Here is a 22,562-nt window from a genome sequence, read left to right as displayed (position 1 = left end):
GCAGCCCCAGCCAAGGCCAGGGTGGCCCACACAGCCATAGAGCCGAGGAGGAGTTAGCTGAGCTGAGTCACAGCCGGGAGCCCGGAGGCGGCTGCAGAAAGGGAATGGAGTCCTTCACGCCCACCATGATACGTCTGATCACCCTGAGCTCCTGCTGGCTGCCAGCGAGAGCCCTCAGCACCCTGCCTGGTTTTGCAGTCTCAGACCCCCCTGCCACCAAAGAAAGGCTCCACGTGCAGGTCCACAGGCTCTTAGACATGCTGACCTCACCTGGCACTTAAATTTCATTAGGCTAATAAACAGCAGACCCGCCGTGAACTCCAAGCCATCACCTATAGCTACAGGTTGCCACCAGGTCTTGACTGAAGGCTAAGAAAGAGTTTGGTTGGGGCTCAAACAGAGGGAAATAAATTAAGGACGAGATGTATAAAGCATACTGTCGAAGTGAGGGCGAGGAGTGGGCACTGGGGGCTCCTTGCCCAAGCAAAGGAGTGGCACATCTAGGCAGAAGAATGCTTGCAGCAAAGGGCTGCTGGTGCCTGCAGACCTCCGGCACCTAGGGAAGGTCTAAGAGAGTTTAAGTGTCTCCATAATATCTCAAAAATGTGGATCTTGCCCTCCGGGCTTCCATTAATTCAGCTGCAACCACTTCTGAACGTCGCGAGTTCCCAGCACTGACAAACAGCATGGCATTTCCAGCCAGGCCCAGCCCCTGGTTGGGAAGGTGAACACAGCATGAAACCCAGACACCACGGCTACCATCTGATTGTCCCCCATGGCCCTCAGCTCCATGAGCTTGGTGGCCCTCCAGCCCAGCGTCCTCACACGGAGGAGCAGACACAACTAGACCTGGGTGTGTGGGAAACCCTGAGGGGGTTTCTAGACATCAATCTGATGTCTAGGTCAGGGTCCTGCAATTGCCTTCCAGAATGGGAGCAGAAACTTTATTTACTTTCCGGAGGATGGAGCTTAATCACCCAAGGACTAAGTCACACGAGTGCCAAGAGGAACAGGGCCCTTCCCAACAGGTCCGACCCCTGGGAGGTCCCAGGACAAAACCCCCCAGCCCCTGCAGTGCTGCCTTTCCATTCAGTGACCAGCCTTGAGCTCCCTGAAGCATGCAAGGGACTTCGGACTTTGGTCTTGCCTCTGTGAACTTGCAGATTATGCAGAAGAACTGAAGAGAGGGCATGGGGAGCAGAAGAAAAGGAGAAAGCACCACTGATGTGTCTCCATTTCAGAGAGCTCCCCCCCTGCCCGGCAGGGGCATGGGACCGACTGCTCATCCCCAGCCCGTAGAGCTCTCGGATACATGGCACTAACACCACGAACTCCCACACCAAATGCTGGCTGGATTTTTATAGACTTGTATTGCTTTAAAGAACAAAAAAGAAAAACAAAACAAATGGAGCAAAGGGCAGCACGATGCGAGTGCCAGAACAGCACTGCTCAGACCCCATCCTTGCCTTATTTCCTCTGACAGGATCACAGGCTGTTGCCTTTGCCATTTAACATTAACTTCTCCATCACCACTCAAGGTTACGGACAACAGATTAGTGCAGCTCAACAGGGATATATCTCAACGGGGATACGATCTAACACGTTTCACACCCTTAACCCTCTCTCTACCCTTACATCACAAGGCTCGCTCTCCCAGAGAAAGGTTTTCACATCCCAAACACTTCCCACCCAGTACCCCACGGCTGCGCTCCCTCACGGGAGGATGGTTTCTAAGATTTCCCACCTGCTCGGAAGGTAAGAGCAGGAACCGCTGATACCGACATCTCTCCCTGGGCTGGCACGCTCGCTGCAGACTTGGCAAGCAAAGCCCCAACCTGACTAAAATGCTTATCTTGTTCAGTTCTTTGCCACAAAGCAAACAGCCTAATTTGTGCCTCTCTCAGTCCCGCAGCCGCCGCTGCCAAGAGCCAACACCGCTTTTACCCTTCGCTCCAGCTCCAGAGAAGTTTGGGAGTCACTCCGGCCCCCACCACAGACATTTGCAAACTGCAGCACCAGAAGGGGAGAAAAAACACGGGAAAGTTATCCCGAGTATCTTAACAAAAACGAATGCAACTGCTCTGCTGCGGAGTTGGCATTTTCCTCTACTTCCAGCTTCTGTAACATAAACGAAAACCCAAAGTCAAGGCAGGGTTTTTAGTCAAATTAGTAACAGTGGTAAGAGTTAACAGACTGATGATAGCTATCTGGAGACTGCTTTGACTGCAAGATGTATAATAAATCTTTTCAAGTTGTGACAAATGTCTTGGCTAATGTAGCCCACATTCTACATTTAGATCTTCCTAGAATGTAATACAACATTTGGTTTTAGTTTTTTAATTATAATTAAGAAACAAACTCCAGTCCACTTTAATCTCTCCACAGCCCGAATTTGCACATGGAATCACTGTCCCCACCGTGCCAATCTTTCCCACACTCAATATTCAAATCAAAGGAAAACCAGACATTCTCTCCAGCAGGAGTTTTTCGCTTACAGAAATATAGTCAGAGCACAGAATGGGTATTTCTAAGAGTCCAAAGGTTAAATCCTTGTCTCTTGCTCAAGGAAATCTCTGCGGAGCAGGTAACACCCCACACCCTGGTGTTGCAAGATGAGAACCCAAACAGAACAGATCAACAACTCCACTTCTGAGGGATCAAGGAGGATAACTGAGGACAAGGAGCTGCCTCGTCTGTCAACACGCACCATCTTTGTCAGGAAAATACCTCTCGGATCCATTTCCCTACAGGCTCCATTCCCATGGCTCCCACACCGCACCTGGAAGGCCAGGTTTAAACGCCATTAGCATTTAAGTGCCATGAGGTATTGCATTAGTGCACAGCAGCAATCCTTGACGTGCAGGATGAACAAGCTACCCTGAGCTGATGGGCACGATAGGGGAGAATAGAAATACGCAGGCGGCAGCTCAAGACCTGTGTGTTTTTGAAGGAGTTCACAGAACCAGATGCTGAAACAGGATAATCCAGGCTGTCCCGCGTCTGTTACTTCATAGCGCCTCTCGCATGCACAGCGCTTCACAAACACGGAAAAGCTCTGGCTGCACTTCCGCAACCCAACCCTAACATAACACATAACAGCCTGGCTCTGCTGTTGGGCCAAATCCTGAAAACATCAGCAGGTCAAAATGCAAGCGAGTGACCGCATTCACACAGCTCCTGCTGCAGGTGACTGGGTTTCGCATCCTCACAACCAGAATTGCCCGTGGAGGCGAGGAGGGGGATGTAGGTGAGTGGGCTGGAGGGGGACGAGGCTTGATTTGGACCAGGAGCAAGAATGCGTTTTCTTTCTGAAAAAACTGAAACTATGATCCTGTCTGCAGGTGCCACCGCAGAACCAAGGCAGGGGGTAATGTTGGAGGGAGCAAGACAGCTTGCAGGACAGAGCTGGAGAGGTTGGTACGTCCTACACCCCAGTGTCCTCCCACTGCAGCGGCCCCAGGGCAGGGCCATCCACTGGAGAGCCAAGGTGAGGAGCAGGCTGGATCCGCCAGACAAGGCTCCCTTCTCAACACAGGGTAGGAGAAGGGAGCAGAGGCTGAACTGTGCACACAACATGCGTTCAGTGCCTTTTTCCCTCTGTGCCTGCACCTCCCACAAAGCCTCTTCTTGAAAAGGCTACAGCTCAGGTGCAACTGAGCATTTGTGTCCCAGGAGCACCATTTTGCCACAGGGAGGAAACCAAGGTGGCAGAGAGCTGTGATCACCATCAGAGGTAGGTCCAAGCCACGCAGCACATGCCCTGTTAGAGCTTGGAGAAGGAAAAGCTTGGTGGGGACCTGGCAGCACCCTTCCTGCGAGGAAGGGCATGGGAGAGAGCTGTGATCACCATCAGAGGTAGGTCCAAGCCACGCAGCACATGCCCTGTTAGAGCTTGGAGAAGGAAAAGCTTGGTGGGGACCTGGCAGCACCCTTCCTGCGAGGAAGGGCATGGGAAAGACAAGAGCCAGGCTCCTCACAGCTCTACCTGGCAGCAGAACAAGGGACAAGAGGTGTAAATTTAACCAGGAGAGGCTCCGACTGGGTGTCAGGAGGATGGTGGAGCAGCAGAGCTGGAGCCCAGAGGGGCTGTGCAGTCTCCTCCCTCGGATGCTCTCAGCACCTGACCGGATAACACCACAAGCAACCAGCTGGACTAGAAACCTCCCAAGGTCCTGTCCTGCCTGAATTACCCGCTGGATCTATGATTCCTGGTGGTAATCCATAACGAAACCCTTTACCTGACATAGGGAGCAGCACCCTGGACACACACCGCCTTCCTGACCTCCTTCCCAGCCACTGCACGTTTCTAAAGGAAGCTGCTTTCCAGCATTCAGCTGACAGCCCGCCTGGATCCACCTCTCACGAAGCAGCAGAGCTGGAGCCCAGAGGGGCTGTGCAGTCTCCTCCCTCGGATGCTCTCAGCACCCGACCGGATAACACCACAAGCAACCAGCTGGACTAGAAACCTCCCAAGGTCCTGTCCTGCCTGAATTACCCGCTGGATCTATGATTCCTGGTGGTAATCCATAACGAAACCCTTTACCTGACATAGGGAGCAGCACCCTGGACACACACCGCCTTCCTGACCTCCTTCCCGGCCGCTGCACGTTTCTAAAGGAAGCTGCTTTCCAGCATTCACCGGACAGCCTGCCTGGATCCACCTCTCATCTGGCTTCAACAAACATTTTTACCGACAAACAAGGACCTTTTTTGTGGATTTGGGATGGGAAACTGCTCAAACCAGTCCCAGTCTGTGGCAGTGGGGCTGTGCTGGGACGGGACACCCTGCTCCCCACGGGGGCTCCCCTCCCGCTGCCGGAGCCTGATTCCAGCCCCAAAGCACAGCCTCCTCCTCCAAAACCGTGCGGGCTGTCCCGTAACAGCCCTGGCTCTCACCCGCAAACTTTCCTCTCGTATCCTGCTAGGCTTTTGGCCACGCTGAGGCACGGAGGCCCATGGGCTGGTTCTCACTCTGCAGACAGGCTGCTGGGCAGAGCCGTGTTTGCCGGTGGCTGCTGGATGGTTACACCAGCACTTCTCAGAGGGAACCAGCTCAGAACCAGCCGAAGCTCTTTAAATGTGGCAGTAAAGCTCACATTCACATTACAAACTGAAAAACCAGCAACTCAGAGTTTTCTAAAAACCTCCACAATCCCTTCCAGAGGTGAGGACGCCTGTGCAGCCTTGGCAGGGCAGGAGCAGAGACGGCAGCGAGGAGGCTATCGCTGAGCACAGGGAAGAGGGGCCACACTCTTCCGCTCACACTAAATCTGCAATTCTCTAGAAGACCCAGGAACGGCTGCCAGATGAGTTGCAGGACTCAAAAAGCCCTGGAAATCTACCGCATATTTTCTTCCACTGCTCTTTTTGCCGTGTTTTCCTTTCAGCACAGCACACCAGCGTGTTTGTGCTGGCCAAGCCTACCCTCCTCCTTTCCACCGCACCTTCAAGCAATCCAAGCACAGGAGATACAGTATTACCTCAAATATTTAACCAAGGGATTAAACTATTCTCTTGGCAGAAGGCTCGAGCTGCCCCACGGATACAGCTCTCGCACCGGCTGGCAGGCGCTGCGTGACAGCCTGCTCTGCAGCAAACAATCTGCCCCGGGCTACAAAAAGCTCTCCTCAATTTTCTCCAACACTTTTTTTTTTTTTGCTAATATTTCTGCTCACCGGTTCCCGGCCATCCATTGCCTCCATCCACAGCTTTCGGTCCTCTTCTGAAAGCGCCTGCATGGTGATCACGCCAGGCCTGCAAAGATACAGGGAATGCTGTAAATAAACTGCAGGATGGAAAACAAAGATGACAAATTTCCCATAAGAGAGAGACAGAGACAGAGGACAACCTGCTTCCCAGCCAAACCCCAGCAGTGTGAGGCCCAGCCCAGCTTGACCTCTCCAGGGATGTCCCTGCAGGTGCTAACCATTACCAGCAAACGAGCAGAGCACAACTCCAACCCTCCACACACGTTTTCAGTGGTTTTAATGTAAGACAGCTGGATGCCAAATTATTCCTCTGGCTTTCGGCCAGACAGCTCACCTGCACCAGGGCTGAGCACATCCCTGCAATGGCAGGAGAGGGCAAGGAAGGTAACCAAGCAGGCAGGAGACCCACACATCTCAGCCCACCATGTCCTGCCACCGCTCCAAGCAGTGGCTCGAGGAGGGGAACCTTCTGCTGTGTGAAGAATTTCATCCCCAACACATTCGTGCCAGTGGTGCCCTGGGGTGTCCCCTCCTGCGACCCTGGTCCTCCCACCCCCTGCCATTACACACACAATAGCCCTGCAGCTGCACTGTAAATCCAGCCCCCCATAAACTAACTCTGTCTTTGCTTATTTATTTTAATGAGAAGGGGAAAGAACAAGCCTGCGTGCCTGCAAACAAAGCACAGGGAGCCCGGGGACACCACCAGTCCAGCCCTCACCCTAGGGCCAACGCCACCTCCATCGCTCCTCAGTGGACACTTCTGGACTGCCTTTTCCATAAAAGCGGTTAAAACTTAATTACCCAGCTCTGATAAGCATAACCACCAAGGTCGTGATGGATTTAACGCGGCGGAGCGTGTTTGCACAACCCCAGGTGTGGTTGTGTGTTTGCACAGGAGCAGAACACGCCGCAGAGGGTGAAAGCCAACGCTGTGCTCCCACGGGGCGCGTCGCGGGCTGACGATTTGCTGCATGGGGCTGGGCTGGGAGCTCCCTCCATCCTCAGCACCCAGCTCATCTCACGGCCAGCCCTAGGCCTCCCCACCCGCTGGGTCTCCAGCCTCCCAAGGGGTGGTTGCATCCTGCCCCGCTCCCAGCAAACCCCGCAGCGGGGCCGGGGGGAGCAGGCAGAGCCCCCCACTCTCGCTGAGATGGCCAGGATCTATTCTGTTTGTTCAGTCTCGTCGTTCTGCTTCCAACCAGGCTATTTTCAGCCGCATTAGCGGAGCACGGCAGCTATTTCTGCAGGAGGAGAGCGGGCAGAAGCCCTGGCAACGGGGGAGACGCAGGCACGGCCGGGCTCTGCGCGACTCCGCGTGCTCGGGGTGGTTATGGGCACCCTTCTCTGCAGCAACGCTCACGGGCTTTCATCCATCACCAGCAGACAGAGAGCCTCTGACGCTGCTCTTCCCATCCACATGGAAGCACAGCAGCTCCAGAGGGGCAGCGAAGGGCCAGGATCACAGCTCGTGGGACACGGGGCTGCCGCGGGACAAGGTGGGACACGCGATTAAACCTCGGGAGCTGCAACCGCCCCCGGACCGCGTTCAACACAGCACGTAGGCTCTTTTGGGTACTAAATCCTCAAGAACTGATAAGGCCTGGGAAGAGGGGTAATTTCTAACTCGTACTTCCCAACAGTGATTCAGCAGGAGAACGTGAGCTGCAATAACACTCTGCCAAAGTCTTCTGGTCCTTGATAAGTCCTTAGGAAAGAAAACATGTACAGGGGCTCCCACAGCGGTGGGTCTGGCCCATCTGCTGTCGCTTCTGTGGTACATACGGGCAAGGAACAAAGGAGTAACCCTTCTCCCTACCTCCATTCAACCAACCAACCCAAGAGCTGGCTTGTGGCACTCACACGGCAGCTTAGCACTGCTTCACCAGCGGAAACCATGCATTCAGGCTTGCAACAAGCCCAGGTCCAAGTAAACCAGACATAATGTGTTTGATCTCTGCTAATCCCATTGGTGAGTCAGTCAATACTCACCAGCTTAGTGGTTTGGAAGTCTACTCATTTCGAAGGGAAGAGGAAACCACTTAACCATCGCCCCATTTGAGAAAGAAAATGTTCAACATCCAACGCCAACTATTTTCAAAACACTGAACAAAGCTCCTTGTTGTGCAGAGACAAAGCGGTTCGAGAGCAGCTCCTGGTACCTGCGGGGCTGCAGCAGTGCTGGCTACAGGCTGGCAGCAAATCCATCCCCAGCACCAGGAGAAGGCTTTTTTTTGGGTGTCTCAGCTACACGCCCTTCAGCCAGGGCTAAAGTCTGAGTTTAAGGCAAGTTGCTGCTGGGGGCACAGTCATTTCCCAGGCAGAAAGCCCCGGGAGGGCTCTAGCTCAAAGCAGGGAGACCCAGGAAAAGGCAACAATGGGATTTCTGCCTCTTTAGCCAAGACATGAAAACAAAATCATCTAATGGTTCGTTGGTGTTAAACTCGGCCCTGGGCTCCCAGTGAAGCAGAGACAGTGCTGGTATCTGGCTGCCAGGTTCCTCGTGCAGGGCGAAAAGGTGATAACACGAAAATGTTTGTTCTGCCTTCCAGCCGATAACAACTCTTTGGGCTTCACTTCAAAGTCAAACTTATTTAACAGCAGGCAGGGAGGGGCTGTGAAACTGAATTAAAAACCTATTTACATTGCAAATAGCTCTCTGCCTTTCCTCCCCCAGCGCTCCTGTGCCAAGGCATCCATTGCACCACTCTCCCGAGCGGAGCCGTCCTCCTCCTGGTGCCGTGGTTAAAATGCACCCCACACATTAATGCCTCCTTCATTATTTATTTGGACGATGCCCGCGGGGTCCCACGTGTTTAATAGTCAGGTCGGGTGGCTGGTGCTCAAACAGCACCCAACTCACACCATCAACACGCCGCTGTGTCGCACTCCCCGTCGGCGTCTTGGGGCTTCCTTGAAAATCAACCGTTTCCAAAAGTGCGCTCGTTAGATTAGGGATATCTCAATTATTCAGCGGAGAGGCTGAGAGAAGGAAGGCCCTTCCCTGACTTCCTTCCCCAAGAGATAAACAAAACCTCCCTATCTCTGCTCCCTCACCTCACACACAAATGAGCCTGAACCAGAGCTCAGGCAGGTTTTGCTGCTGGGAAGCTCCTGTCCCCTCCCAGAGCCTGACGTGCCACGGACACACGTTGGAGGAGCCTCCTTCACCCTGGTGGCTCTGCCCGGCCGAGACGGTCGCGTGGGGACAGCAGCACAGGGACCCTCCTGCATCTGATGTCTAAAACACACAAACGTTGTGGCAAACAAGATAAAGGACCTGCTGCTTCGTTACTAGACGCTGCCTCAGCCCTGTCACCCTCCAGGCACCAAAACCCTTTGCCGCCTTCTGGGATGGGAGGAGAAAAAAGGGACATTTAGTGATCAGTGAAAGCGTGAGATCGGAGCAGAAGATGGTAAAGACTTCACAAGAAAATATATTTTCAATATGCTACAATCTAAAAACTAAAGAGATTTTTCCATACGAGACCACACAGGAAATTTGAATTTTCTCAATATCTCAGCTTTTGTGAAAAACAGCCTGGTTTTAAGGAGCTATGACTAAGCAAGCAGAGAAAATGAGAAAGTTCAATAGCTTGTCCTTCTCCCAGAAAAACAAACAAATAATGAAAGCAATAGAATCTGATAAGAACTTTCAACTCCTGTAGCAGATTATCATACTGAGACCATCTAAACTGCTGAATGAAAACTGTAGGAGCGGATTAATACCAGGGTCTGGAGAGCTGAGCAGAGCTGAAGACAGGGAGAACTTTGCTGTCCCAGTCTGAGCAGGGCAGTGTCCCCACACGCTGCTGGCACCCCAGACAGGACCCATGGTCGTGTGGTGCTGGTCTGGGCACCAGCACCCAGATGTGGCCCCAAAACAAAGAGGAGAGAAGATGTGAATCACAGAATCATGGGATGGTTTGGGTTGGAAAGAACCTCAAAGCTCATTCAGTGCCACCCCCTGCCCTGGGCAGGGACACCTCCCACCACACCAGGTTGCTCCAAGCCCCCTCCAACCTGATCTGGAATGTTTCCAGGGATGGGGCATCTGTCATCTCTCAGGGCAACCTGGGCCAGGCTCTCACCAACCTCAGAGTGAAAAATTTCTTCCCCACATCTCATCTCAGTCTCCCTTCTGGCAGGGTCAAACCATTCCCCTTCATCCTAGGGCTCCCCTCCCTGATCCAGAGTCCCTCCCCATCTCTCCTGGAGCCCCTTGAGGGACTGGAAGGGGCTCCAAGGTCTCCCCGGAGCCTTCTCTTCTCCAGGCTGAACCCCCCCAACTCTCTCAGCCCCCCCTCCCAGCAGAGGGGCTCCAGCCCACAGAGCCCTAAATAACGGGGAGATTTTATTCCTGAGTTCAGAAAATCCCACTTGTCAATGTAAAGCTTAAAGCACCATCAGAACAACCCCCACCAGCAGCACGTTCTGCAGGGGCAGGGGCTGGTGTGGGTCTCCGTGGCCACCAAGGGGGGAAGGAGCTTTGTCTGCTGCTCGCTGCCAGCCCGGCTGTGACAAACCCCATAATCGCTTTGTTGAAAAGGTCACTGGAAAGGAGACACCGGGAGAGGAACAAGTACAAGTTGTATCGCACGTGCTGTCCAAAGAGCCGGCGTTGGGGAACACCAGCAGAGGTGGGGCGGCCACCGGTACCGGCCCCGGCCCCGGGAAGGGGTGCCTGTGCCTGCCGTGGGCAGGGTGATGCTCAGGAGGAAACAGGCAGGTCTGTGAAGCCCGTAGCCGTGGCAAGGCCAACCACCCGCCCACCGAGGGCCATCTGCTCGGGGACATCTCGGGCAGGCGCCCGGCAGCTCACCCACCCCGTGCCAACCATTGCACAGCCCGACCCAGCGCAGTGCCACCCGGCCACCACAGGGCACACGGGCACCAGCCCAGGGGGATGGCTTTACATGCTGAGTTTACTGCCTTTATGAGTGACTAAGAGACCAAAACCCCCCAAATTCTGCATGCCTCCCGCTCCCATAAATGCCAGTTGGTACGGGAAGCACTTCGCTCCTGGCCCGGAGCAATGACCTATATTATCCTGAATTACACAGCCTTTGTCACCAGCCAAACGAGATTCTCCTCCTCCTAAGGCTCACTTTGTAAGACACGGGCTGTCATCCCTGTTTACCTTGTTCACAAAACTGATTTAACGCACAGAGACTACAAATAAGTTTAGTTTAAAAATAAAAGAGCGGTGACAGTCAAACACAGCACCCATCACGCTGGGAATGTGTTTCAGCCAGCCACAGGAACACCATTCTGGGGCGAATTTTGCTGTAACAAAGCAAGAAAATGCTCCTCACTTCCCCCAGAGAAAATCAGAAGGGTTTGCAAAGGCAGTGGTTGGGGTTTCCTGGGCTCTCACAAACACCTGCAGCGCAGCTCTGCACCCAGAGAACCCTGTCAGCTCCTGATCAGCCGATGGGCAAAGGAAGCAATGTTGTAACGACAGATCGGGCTGGAGATGTTCAGCTCGGCGGTGCTGAATCATCTTTACGGGGGAAAAACCATTCTTTTTCTTTCCCTCCCCCAGCAAGCAGCAGCGTCTCGGGGTGCTGTTTGGGAAGCTCCAAGCCTGTACCCCATGTTGTCCAACACCCCTTTCCCGAAATGCCCCGCTGACAGCCAGCCCGTTGCTGCGCCGAGGACAGGAACCGGGGAAGGACCGGCCGAGGCTGCCACCTCTAGGCTGTTCCACAATGAGGGACCTGAGCGGGGCCCTCTCGCTCTGTGTCGGGGTCACCACCAGAGCCCGGGGTGGTCCCGCACCCCACAGCACCCACAGAGACCCTGCGGGCAGAGCTGGGAGAGCTACGCACCTTTTATAGAGAGAGGAGACAAAAATACTTGAGTAGGAAGTGAGATTTCCTCATATGTACTTAGACACACATGTGGCTGTTAGCACGGGGTTTGATAAATGAGCAAATCCTAATTACTCGAGGTTTTACACCACCAGCCCCAGCAGAGACAGAGGGAGACCCACGGCCCCCCAGCCCTGCTGCCTCCTCCCGCCCCAGCCAGTAACAGGCACACAGCTTGTCTGGCCCTAACAACAAACTGATAACTAAGGCAGAGAGAACTTCACAAATGATTGGAGACACCTCAGGAGAGCCAGGGAAGGGAACGGACCTCACACTGTCCCCGTGCCACCAAGGAACTCAGGGAAAGGCACCGAGCAGGGGCTGCCTGCACCCACCCATGGGCAGAGCCCATGCCGCACATCGGTGTGCGGGTGCCTTTGCAAGGTTAATTAAGTGTAACCTGCTGCAGCAATAACAGACGTTTTGGACCCAGATGGTGGGGGGACAGTGAGGTGGCACCTGCCCAGCTGGCATCAATGGCCTTGGGACATCGCAGGGTCATAGGTTTCAATCCACAGCCCAGGGGTCCGGAGGGCGATGCTGCTCCGGAGGGACCCACAGCAGAGCCCAGAACAGCCACCAAACCCCAAGGGGATGTGTCTCTGGAGAGGTACAGAGGGGATGGACAGGCTTGGAGCAACCTGGGCTGGTGGGAGGTGTCCCTGCCCAGGGCAGGGGGTGGCACAGAGGGCATTTTGAGGTCCCTTCCCACCCAAATCATTTTGTGATTCTATGCACAAACTGCAATCTGCCCAAATCCCCAGTTACAAGATACTCGACTCTCACTGGACATTGCTTACAAGTCTGATTTTCATTTAGAAGTTTCCACGTGCACACAGAGAAAAAAGGGGGAAACCGCTGTAAGTCAACACACAGAACATCAGGGAGACAGAGAAGCATCTTGGGGATGTTTCCCTTAATCACATCCAGACTTCCTGCATGGGGCTGACGAACAAGACATCAAGTTTCTAACTTCCCTATTGGCAGAGACAATTAAAAAAAACACAAAACAAAAAGAAAAGAAAAAAAGCAAAAAAAAAAAAAAATAACCCAGCCCAAAACAAAAAGCCCCACTCCACAAAGCAGCCCTCTCCCTTCTGCGAAGAGAGACACAGACTCCTCTCCAGCCAGCCTTTGGTCGGAGATGCCCCATCACGTGTGGTCGGAGATTTGGGGGCAGGGTAGGGTAGAGCAGGTGAGCCCCAGCACCTCCGCCTGCGACCAGGCACCTCTGCAGAATGTCACCAGGTCCCCTGTGTCCCCAGGGCCACGTGGTGAAGCCGGGCCAGGCTCTGGCAGGACGGCTGCGGGGTGGCACCCACGTGCTGCCAATCCCCGGTAATCCCGGGCTGGCACAGGAACCGTTCCTCGACACACACCGCTTTGTGAAAGAGGCCAAACCAGGAGTGCCGGGCGAGGCGAGGTGATCTCCAGCAAACCCCGGCCCCTGGCAGCGTCGCCTCAAGCCCTGACGGTGCCCAGATCTCCCGGTGCTCAGCAGGACTGTCCCGGGGAGGGGGAGGCAGCCTGGGCACATCACACTCTCCTCTGGCCATGGCAAAACCTCACGCCTCCTCTTCCTCTTTGCTTAACTATTTTGGAAAGAACCTTTACTTTAGACAACTAACGACAAATTCTGATACCAAAAATATGCAGAGCTGCCTGTACACTGGGGTAAGAAGCAGCCTTTTAGTTCATGTTTTCTGTCCTCCCTGTCCTCTCGGGCAGAGGCAATCTCTTGCAGCGGGAACGTGTACGTGAAATGAGCAATTTCTCAGGTTTCCCCGCCTTTGCCGCTCCCCTGCCATTATTTACATTTAGCAGGCAGATTTCTGGAGTAGCTCTTGATCCCATGCCTAGCAGGCTCCAAACATCAAGGGAAGGCTCAGCTGCCTCTGAACACGCTGCAGAAGAAAACTATTGTGGTGGCTGGCTTCTCCTCCTCCCACTTTTATTTTGATTTTCACATTAAAAAAAAAAAATATCCTCAGGGCATAGGGAAAAAATAATAAAAATCTCCGTGTCAGCAGAAATACTGCAGCTTTCTGGAGGAAAGCACAGCTACAGAGAGCGGGATGCAGCCCCGGGGCCGCCTTATCCCTGAGCCAACACGGGCAGAGCTCCATCAGCCCAAGCCCTCCCTGCCCGGGGCTGGCAGCGAGCGGGGCTGGCAACCAAAGGCCGTGGAAGCCCAGGGCGGGCAGGGAGAGGTCTGCAGGGTAACTCCAGCCTTGTTCAACACCGCGGGTTTTGATGAATTCAGGTTTTAGCCCAGACCTCCCGGGCATCCCCGCAGTGGAGGTGGGGAGGGCTGGAAAGTGAACAGGCACACAACGGGGAGGGCACGGATGTTCAGGGACTTGGGAGTGAGCTTTTGTAAAGCGTGTAAACTTCCTGCAGCGAGGAAGAGAGGAGACAGTGACTAACAGCGCTCGAACAGCACCCCCAGCCTGCTTTTCCTGTTTATATATGTAAGCCGTGCATGATGCTAATTAGATATGATAACAGGCTCTCATTCCTAGGCGCTACAGATTGCATCCACACACGCATCTGGTTCAGCTGCTACGTGATAAATCGCATCAGAAGGCATTTTTACTCCTTCAGGATAAAGAAGTGATGTGAAGTGCCCGGAGGAACAAGCGGGGCTGCCATTATTGCCCATCCATACGGCCCAGCAACAGCCACTCTCCGGCACAAAAGCTGAAGTTATTCCAACACATACCCAACGCTGGAAAGAGGCAGGGCATCCCTGCCAAAACACCCACAGAGCATCTTTTCCATACTCACAACCATTTACCTTACGCAGCCAGAGACTGCAGAAGTGCTAAAGCACCAGTAAAGTTTGAGAGACTTGAGTAAACTCAGCACCTTGTAAACCGAAGCGCTCGCTCAACACACGGAGAGCACCTGGCGAACAGCACCAGGGCAGCGCCTTCCCAGGGCCTAATGCTTTCCATTCCCGGAGGGTATCACCAAAGGAGAAGAGAAACATGGAAATGGCACTCGAACTACCCAGGGAAGCCAAGCAGGGATGAGCATCACCTCTCCCCACACACGGAGAGCGATGCCCCCCACCAAGCAGGGATGAGCATCACCTCTCCCCACGCACGGAGAGCGTGACCCCCGGCACTCACCGATCCACAGCTTCCACGTCAAAGCAAAACCTCTTCTCGATGGAGTCGGTTTTCCGCCGCGTGCAGGATTTGAGGATAACGGCTTCGTCTTCTCCCTGAGAAGAGACAAAAATGGCAGAGAAGGCTGAGAACAACCCACCAACCGCTCGCCCGTCCCCGGCACCCACTGCGCTGTCAACAGACGTGTTCAAACCTGGGGAATTTGGCAATATCAGCCTGCCAAAAATAGGTATTTATATATCTGACATGATATATAAATCATGTCTTTTCACCCTTGCAACCATGTTTAGCCCAAAATCTTCCACGAGGAGCCTTCCTTTCTGAATGCACACCATTAAATTTGTGTGTTAAGCGTCCCACAGCCCATGCTTCAGGCAGGCAGGGAGTCTTGGACCACAACTTTTGGGCAAAGTCAGCTTTATTTTCCATTGCTGAACAATGTATCATAGACCTGGCTGTCAATTCTCACTCCAGGCTGCATTTTTGGCAGCGTTCTGCACACCAGAACTCTTAACGGGAGCAAACATGTCTTAAAATGTTTATGATATAACAAAGCAACGACAAAACCACGCTCCCATCCAGGCATCTGCATCCAAGTTGTATTGGATTTCACCCGCCGAGCGGGATCAGCGTGCACTGCTGTCCTCTGCTGGAGGAATTCCCTGCTCAGCACAGACATTTCTCCTCCAATTTGTAAAACCCACCCATGACTCAATAGAAAATGAATTCTGAAGGAGTTCCTGGAGATGGCCACTTCTCTGTGCTCTCTGTGCTGTTCTTGATGCCACCTTGGCTGACCACTCTGTTCCCTGACATCACCACTTTTCCAGGAAACACATTTAGGGACCCAGAACAGACCTGGGAAGACAGACCTGAGAGAGGTCCCTGCAGGGCTTCTCCCCAGGGATCAGCAGAGCTGCCTGCACCCGCTCCTCCTCCCTGGGCCTGGCACGAGGCTGCTCCCACACTCCAGCTCCCCGTCCCGCACTCAGGGAATGTCCCTGCTTCAAACCCACTAATATCTGGCCCCAGCTGCAGCCCAAGGGGCTGATACCACACACAGTGTCCCTTGTGACCCACGAGTGATGGGTCCCCTCCTGCAGCACCGAAATCACTTGGTGCCTGCTCCAGCCAGACCCCAAAATGCCGGGCAGCGGGGCCACGAGCCCCTGGGCTAATCCATGCTCTGTCCGTGTCAGACATCACTGACAGGCTCTGCAGCTCCCACAGAGCTGCCCCAGCTCAGGGAACGTTTCACACCAGGATCCTGCAAGCCAGGAGACCCCGGGCGAGCAGCCCCCCCTGGCACGGTGGCTGGCACGGCACGGCACGGCACTGTGGCTGGCACGGCACAGCAGGGCTCCTGCCCTGCCCCAGAAGGACTCGTGGTTGTGCCAAGGGCTCATGGTCGTGCCAAGGGCTCATGGTCGTGCCAAGGGCTCATGGTCGTGCTGGCAGCGCCCTCACCCCGGCAGGGCTCCTGCCCTGCCCCAGAAGGACTCATGGTTGTGCCAAGGGCTCGTGGTCGTGCCAAGGGCTCATGGTCGTGCCGGCAGCGCCCTCACCCCAGGGTGCTGGGGAAGCCATGAAATGGGAAGAGACCACATGAAACACACTTGCAGCAGCTGATGATTACAGGGCCGGGATGTTTTAATGCTGAGTTATAACGAAGATGCTCCGAGGCAAGAGGAAATTAATTTTAAAAGCTGTCCTCCTCGCAGCCGGCTCCCTTGGCCAGCAGGGAGCTGTGCAGCCGCCCGTCCAGCTGCCCCAGGGGCTCCCCTGCACCGGGATAATGCTTGGAAACCACCCCGGCCGGGAACACTCCGGAGGGGTCTATTGTTCCTGCTGGAGAGAGGAGCAAAGCCAGCCACGGCCGGGCTCAGGCTGCCCCAGGAGCAGTGGGGCAGAGGGGGAGTGCTGGCCCCCCAGCACCCCACATCCACTGCTCCCCCTGCTCCTCTGCACCCCCTCCAGCTCCAGGCTCTGCTGTGGCTCCATCTAAAACAAACCAACTTGACCGGCCAAGTCACAGGCATTAGGGAGGGAGGAAAATTATGACCAGGTTCTCTTCTCCAGGTCTTGGAGCAGGAGCTGGGGACCATGGCAGGACCTGGCAGGGCATGGGGCAGAGGCATGACACACCGTGTCCCCAGCATCGCCAGGGACAGCCAGAGCAGAGCTGAAGATGCCACTGCACACACTTCATCTTTTCAAGGACTCTCCCTGAATAGAAATAAGTAAATAAAGAACAGACTAAAAGCAAGAGGCAAAAGGCCCAGTCTCAGCCCAGAGGCAGGGGCTGCAGATTTGTCCTTACAAATAGCTGTGTGCAGACCCTGGCCTGGAATTCAGAGCTGGAGCCTGAAACAGAGCAGTGGCCAAGGGGCTCTGTCCACTTGGGAAACCATCGCTGCTCCCAGCACAGCCAAACGGCGTCCAAAGATCTGTGGGCTTTTGGGGATTTTCTTGTCTTTTTTCTGTTTTAACAATGGAGCAGGAGCTGGGGACCATGGCAGGACCTGGCAGGGCATGGGGCAGAGGCATGACACACCGTGTCCCCAGCATCGCCAGGGACAGCCAGAGCAGAGCTGAAGATGCCACTGCACACACTTCATCTTTTCAAGGACTCTCCCTGAATAGAAATAAGTAAATAAAGAACAGACTAAAAGCAAGAGGCAAAAGGCCCAGTCTCAGCCCAGAGGCAGGGGCTGCAGATTTGTCCTTACAAATAGCTGTGTGCAGACCCTGGCCTGGAATTCAGAGCTGGAGCCTGAAACAGAGCAGTGGCCAAGGGGCTCTGTCCACTTGGGAAACCATCGCTGCTCCCAGCACAGCCAAACGGCGTCCAAAGATCTGTGGGCTTTTGGGGATTTTCTTGTCTTTTTTCTGTTTTAACAAGGTGCAGAGTTAATTCCCCACGTGGCACCGGCTCCTGGAATGAATCTGACCCACTTCCCTGGCATTGGTGTCACCTTGCTAAGAACGGCCCTGTCTGAGCCCCGGGAGAGGCTGCAGCCCCCGGCGCACGGTCCCGCTGCCCACTCACCCCTTTTCCTCCAGATTTCTGGTCAAACGGCACCATCGTTATCCGCTTCGATTCCCTCTGGTAGGTGCAGTAATGCTTCACCCAGGAAGTCCCAAAGTGACCTGCAAAGCAAATGCAGTGTTTACTCCCAGGCGTGGTACAGTTTCAGTGCCCTCCCGTTAATAACCTGCAGTTTAACAATCATTTAACAGCACAGATTCCTGTACCAGCGGTAAGGTGCAGAGTTAATTCCCCACGTGGCACCAGCTCCTGGAATGGATCTGACCCAATTCACTGGCATTGGTGTCACCTTGCTAAGAATGAACCTGTCTGAGCCCCGGGAGAGGCTGCAGCCCCCGGCGCACGGTCCCGCTGCCCACTCACCCCTTTTCCTCCAGATTTCTGGTCAAACGGCACCATCGTTATCCGCTTCGATTCCCTCTGGTAGGTGCAGTAATGCTTCACCCAGGAAGTCCCAAAGTGACCTGCAAAGCAAATGCAGTGTTTACTCCCAGGCGTGGTACAGTTTCAGTGCCCTCCCGTTAATAACCTGCAGTTTAACAATCATTTAACAGCACAGATTCCTGTACCAGCGGTTCCTGTTGGACTTTGCAAGTGCATTAAGCATTATTACCCCCTTCTGTTCAGGGGAAAGACTTCTATCAGGCACTGGCAGGGATTCTCCCTCCCAAGGAGAACCTGTTTCCCACATTCCCACCTGAACATCCCACCCCTTGGGCCAATCCCTCTCTTCCAGGGATTTTGTAGCCCTCTGGATCAGCCCTCGTGCCCCAGACCCTGACAAACCCCCGTTCCCAACTGCACTGCCCGGGCAGGCAGCTCCTCCACCCCAACACCTACGTTTCTCCTGCACGTAGAGATACCCCTCCATCGTGTACGGGCTGATGTTTTTGTGCTCGTGAGGATTCTCCTTCATCTTCTTCATCAAAGATTCGACCTCTGACCTCGTTCCTTCAAAACGATTCCTTGTCTGCAAATTGAAACAGGAATTGCTCCAATGCATGGACCCACCGTGGCTCCCTCTGCACCGAGGAGGCACCTGGGATGGGATGGGATGGGACGGGATGGGACCCCAGAGCTGGGTCACCACAGCCCGTGTGGGAAATGGGACCAGGGGAGCCCACTGTCAGCCACGTGGGATGGGATGGGATGGGATGGGACGGGACCCAGAGCTGGGTCACCACAGCCTGTGTGGGAAACAGGACCAGGGGAGCCCACTGTCAGCCACAGGATGGGTTTTCTGCCTGGGCCTGGGTTTAAGCTAACAGAAAAACATTACAACAATTGGCAAGTTGTTCATATTGTGAGCTTTGTGATAAAGTTGTTTCAAAAGAAGGAAACAGGCCTGAATCCTTGGTAGAAAAAGAGTAATGTTATAACAGGAGGGGAAGGCAGAGCTGCAACGCCAACACGCCAAAGCCCTGAACTCCCATCCCACGCGTGGGCACCAACCTCAGCCGGGCTCTGCTCCCGGAGACCGGGACGGACAAAAGTGCTGCACTTCCCAGAATGAACGGCACTTTGAAACGCTCACAAAATGCTTTGAAACACTCACTAAAAATCCCAGGGCACACAACGGCGTCTGCCCACGGGCTGACTCCTGGGGGAGCCTTTGGTGTGCCCTGGGGAGTGAACCCTGGTGTAGACTGGGTGTACCAGGTAGGGCTAGGTATAAAAAAGCATTTGCTTTCCATGACACAGTCAAAGCCTTTGCTTAATGGCACAGAGGAAAGAAAAAAGGAGAATAAAACCTTTATTAAAATATATTGAGAGCGTTAGGCAGCTCTGCAGGAGGCACGTGGCAACTTACGTTCTGGATGCTGATTGTCAGCTCTGTCTTGAAATCGTTGAAGTCCTTTGCAAGCTCGTAGCCGTGGTGGTAGAAGGTGAAAAGCCCCTGCAGAAAGGCCAGCAGCTGTGTTGGGGGAAAACCAATTGAGAGACAGTCAGTAGGGACACCCAGCCCCTTCCAGAGCCACTGCAACCCCCCCAGGATGGAGGGAATGGCTGGCAGCCCCTGGGAAGATGCTCTGTTTCTCCTTTCACCTTCAGAACATCCCCTGAATGATCCCGAAGCCACATCCCTGCTTCCTCCCCCCAAAGCCAATGCAAGTCCCTGCCCCAGGACTCCTTGTCCCCTCTGTCCCCCTCCCTGCCTCCCCGAAGCCCTGGGTCACTGGGAGCAGAGGCAGGAGGTGCAGGAAGGCGGGAGGAGGATGAGGAGGCACCACACGCTGCCCTTCCCTCCCCTGTGCCTCTCCCGACCCTGAGCTCCCCTTGGCTCAGCAGGAACCACCTTTGCAAAGAGCTGTGGAGATCTGGCACTTCCCAGAGGAGCTTTAAAGGACTTAGCACCTGAGCAAAGGCACATCTTAGAAAACTCTTTTTTCCCCCCCCGTTTCTGTCCCTCCTGCACTCTTTCTCCCTTGTGAAAGTTACAGATCTATTTTTTTTTCCCCAATCAAGCCTATTTTTCTTTTAATTGCCAGCAGGCCCCTCAGTCCAGCCCACTGCACCAGAGCTGTCTGCACCATGAAAAAATGAAATATTCTGGCGTGCATGTGGCCACCGAGCCAATGGCTCACGTGGGTGTCTTCTCCCCTCACATCTCCCTCTGAGAGAGGGGCTGTGGGGTAAGGCTGGACCCCCCCAGCCCCCCCGCCACGGGGATGCCCCACGCCACAGCCCCGCTGCCCACGAGCCCCCGCTTCTCCCCACAATCCCCCACTTCTTTGCAGGCTGAGGCGGCTTGAGCCCTCACTTACAGGTTCCACGAACTCGAACATCTTCCTCTCCTGCACCTCTTGCACCTTGAAGACATACTCCAGGGAGACTTCGTAGAAATGCTGCCGAACCAGGTCCACCTGGCTGTCTGCCTGCAGGCGCCGGGGGGATGAAAGAGGAAACATGAAGTTACTACTGAGCAGGAGCACTTGGCCTCGTGAGCAGGGGACATCTGGGTCTAATGGGAACGCGGCCGTGCAGAACAAATTCAGCTTCAGACCCCAGTCCAGGGCTGGACAGATGGCACAGCGATTAAATATAAACCCGATTCGCATCAACAGGCTCTTTCTTCAGCTGAAAAATGACTCATGTTCTCACCTCCCTGACAGCTGTGGAGAAAAGCACGCATTAGAAGCGAGAAAAACGAGAAGTCACTGCATACTTGACAATAAAAGGCAATTCTCTGCTTTCTGGAAAGCACCGCAGCGGGAGACTGCCCACAGCATCCCGGGGCCGAGACGGGCAGCGCGGGCACCGCCACCTCCTCTGGGCATCACTCCATGGGGTCAGCAGATGGCAAACCCCCTCTGCTTCCAAGGTGAAGCCCAAGTGAGCAAAACCAGGGATATGCCCCAAAACCAGCGTGTCAGAATAATTTAATCACGCAGAGAGTGGCTGCGCTGCAAGCGGGGTGAGGGACGGGGTATCCCCGAGCTGCCGTCCCCAGCACACGCTGCTGCCACCTCTGCAAGGGACACTTTGCAAAGAGCAGCCCAGGGCATCACAGATGGTGGTGGTGCCCACGGGGACACGGGTCTGGGTGACCCACCGTCCCTCTGACCTCAGCACCAGGAAACTCAGCTGGTCCAAGAGCCTCACCCCCAGCACAAACCGCCATCAAGCCACGGCTCAGCAGGAGGGAAATTCCTCTGTCCCAGCTGAGGTCCTCGCCAGCGTGACCCTCACCGTGCCCAGGGAAAGCCAGACCCCCGGGGAGGAGGATACGTCATTCTGTGCATCCCATCAGGGCTGGGCACCCCAAAAAACCCAGCTGGCAAATACCCATCTGCAGCTGAACGGCAGGTTGCTCCTGGTTTTCTGTGTGGCACAGGGCAGTGCTGCGTGCCCGCGGTGCGCACGCTGAGGCCTTTAGCAAGCCGAGTTCTGAAAAGCAGAAAGTATGATGCAACCTCGTAGCTTTGCCAGGAGTTAAATGGCAGATTAGACTCTGAGTGTTATTTAATTGGTCAACGGCCAAAGCAGCAGAGAATTCCCACGGCTTCCTCCTCTCCTCGCAGCAGCTGCACATGTGGCCGGTATCTCCCTCCAGATGTGGGCAGCAAGAGGAGGTCAGGAAACAGAAACCACATCTCCCAGATGTTACTTCTTGTCTCTCAGGACATCAGGGCATCTAGGGAAGCTTCACACGGGTGGTGGTGACTTTCCTAAAGTGCTACCATAGCTTTCCCATGCACATCTGTCGTGGCTGCAGCCCCCTGCCCGGAGAGGGACCATGGTGGGCAGGGACCATGGTGGGCAGGGACCACGGTGGGCAGCCCCAGGGGAGATGCTGGATGGGGCAAGCACTCCCACATGTCGCTGGATGCCGTACTCACATTTCACAACCCACACGCTGCACTGCTCTTCCAAAGGCACCCCCTCCCCGGTAGGGCTTGAGACCCCAAAACCAACATACGTTTCCCGGTGTCCCAGGGGAACAGGTCCCAGCACCTGAACTGGGGAGATGGCACTGCTGGTTCCAGCCTCCTCCTCCACGGGAAATGCTGAAGTCAACGTTCAGATGGAAGATGCCAGCAGATGGCACCAGCAGCCAGCGCTGCTCAACGGGCTGCAGCAGCTACATCCTCAGCACAGACACTGCCTGCATCCCACACTGCATCCCACACACACTCACTGCCTGCATCCCTCACTGCATCCCACACTGCATCCCACACCGCATCCCGCACACAGCCACTGCCTGCATCCCGCACTGCATCCCACATCACATCCCGCACACAGCCACTGCCTGCATCCCGCACCGCATCCCGCACCGCATCCCGCACCCCCATTGCCT

The 22,562-nt window shown here is 54.7% G+C and overlaps 1 protein-coding gene across 6 annotated transcripts in view; it reads right to left on the bottom strand.

The window, feature by feature from the left end:
* Nucleotides 1-22,562, bottom strand: part of ARHGAP26 (Rho GTPase activating protein 26) — a 130,873-nt gene that overhangs the window by 103,419 nt on the left and 4,892 nt on the right. For 4 of the 6 annotated variants that reach the window (XM_014948074.1, XM_014948076.1, XM_014948078.1 and 1 more), the window contains exons 6-11: nucleotides 20,530-20,640; nucleotides 19,575-19,679; nucleotides 18,605-18,734; nucleotides 18,128-18,228; nucleotides 14,716-14,810; nucleotides 5,676-5,754 (exon numbers count right to left, since the gene is read on the bottom strand). In XM_014948074.1, coding sequence (XP_014803560.1) covers nucleotides 5,676-5,754; nucleotides 14,716-14,810; nucleotides 18,128-18,228; nucleotides 18,605-18,734; nucleotides 19,575-19,679; nucleotides 20,530-20,640 — 621 coding nt within the window. The remainder of the gene's footprint in view (nucleotides 1-5,675; nucleotides 5,755-14,715; nucleotides 14,811-18,127; nucleotides 18,229-18,604; nucleotides 18,735-19,574; nucleotides 19,680-20,529; nucleotides 20,641-22,562) is intronic. The other 2 variants (XM_014948075.1, XM_014948077.1) reach the window with 1 other exon arrangement.

The sequence above is a fragment of the Calidris pugnax genome, unplaced genomic scaffold (assembly GCF_001431845.1).
Source record: "Calidris pugnax isolate Ruff unplaced genomic scaffold, ASM143184v1 scaffold27, whole genome shotgun sequence".
NCBI lineage: Eukaryota > Metazoa > Chordata > Aves > Charadriiformes > Scolopacidae > Calidris > Calidris pugnax.
Note: the sequence above shows the minus strand (reverse complement) of the source record. Positions and strands in the feature narration are given on the sequence as shown.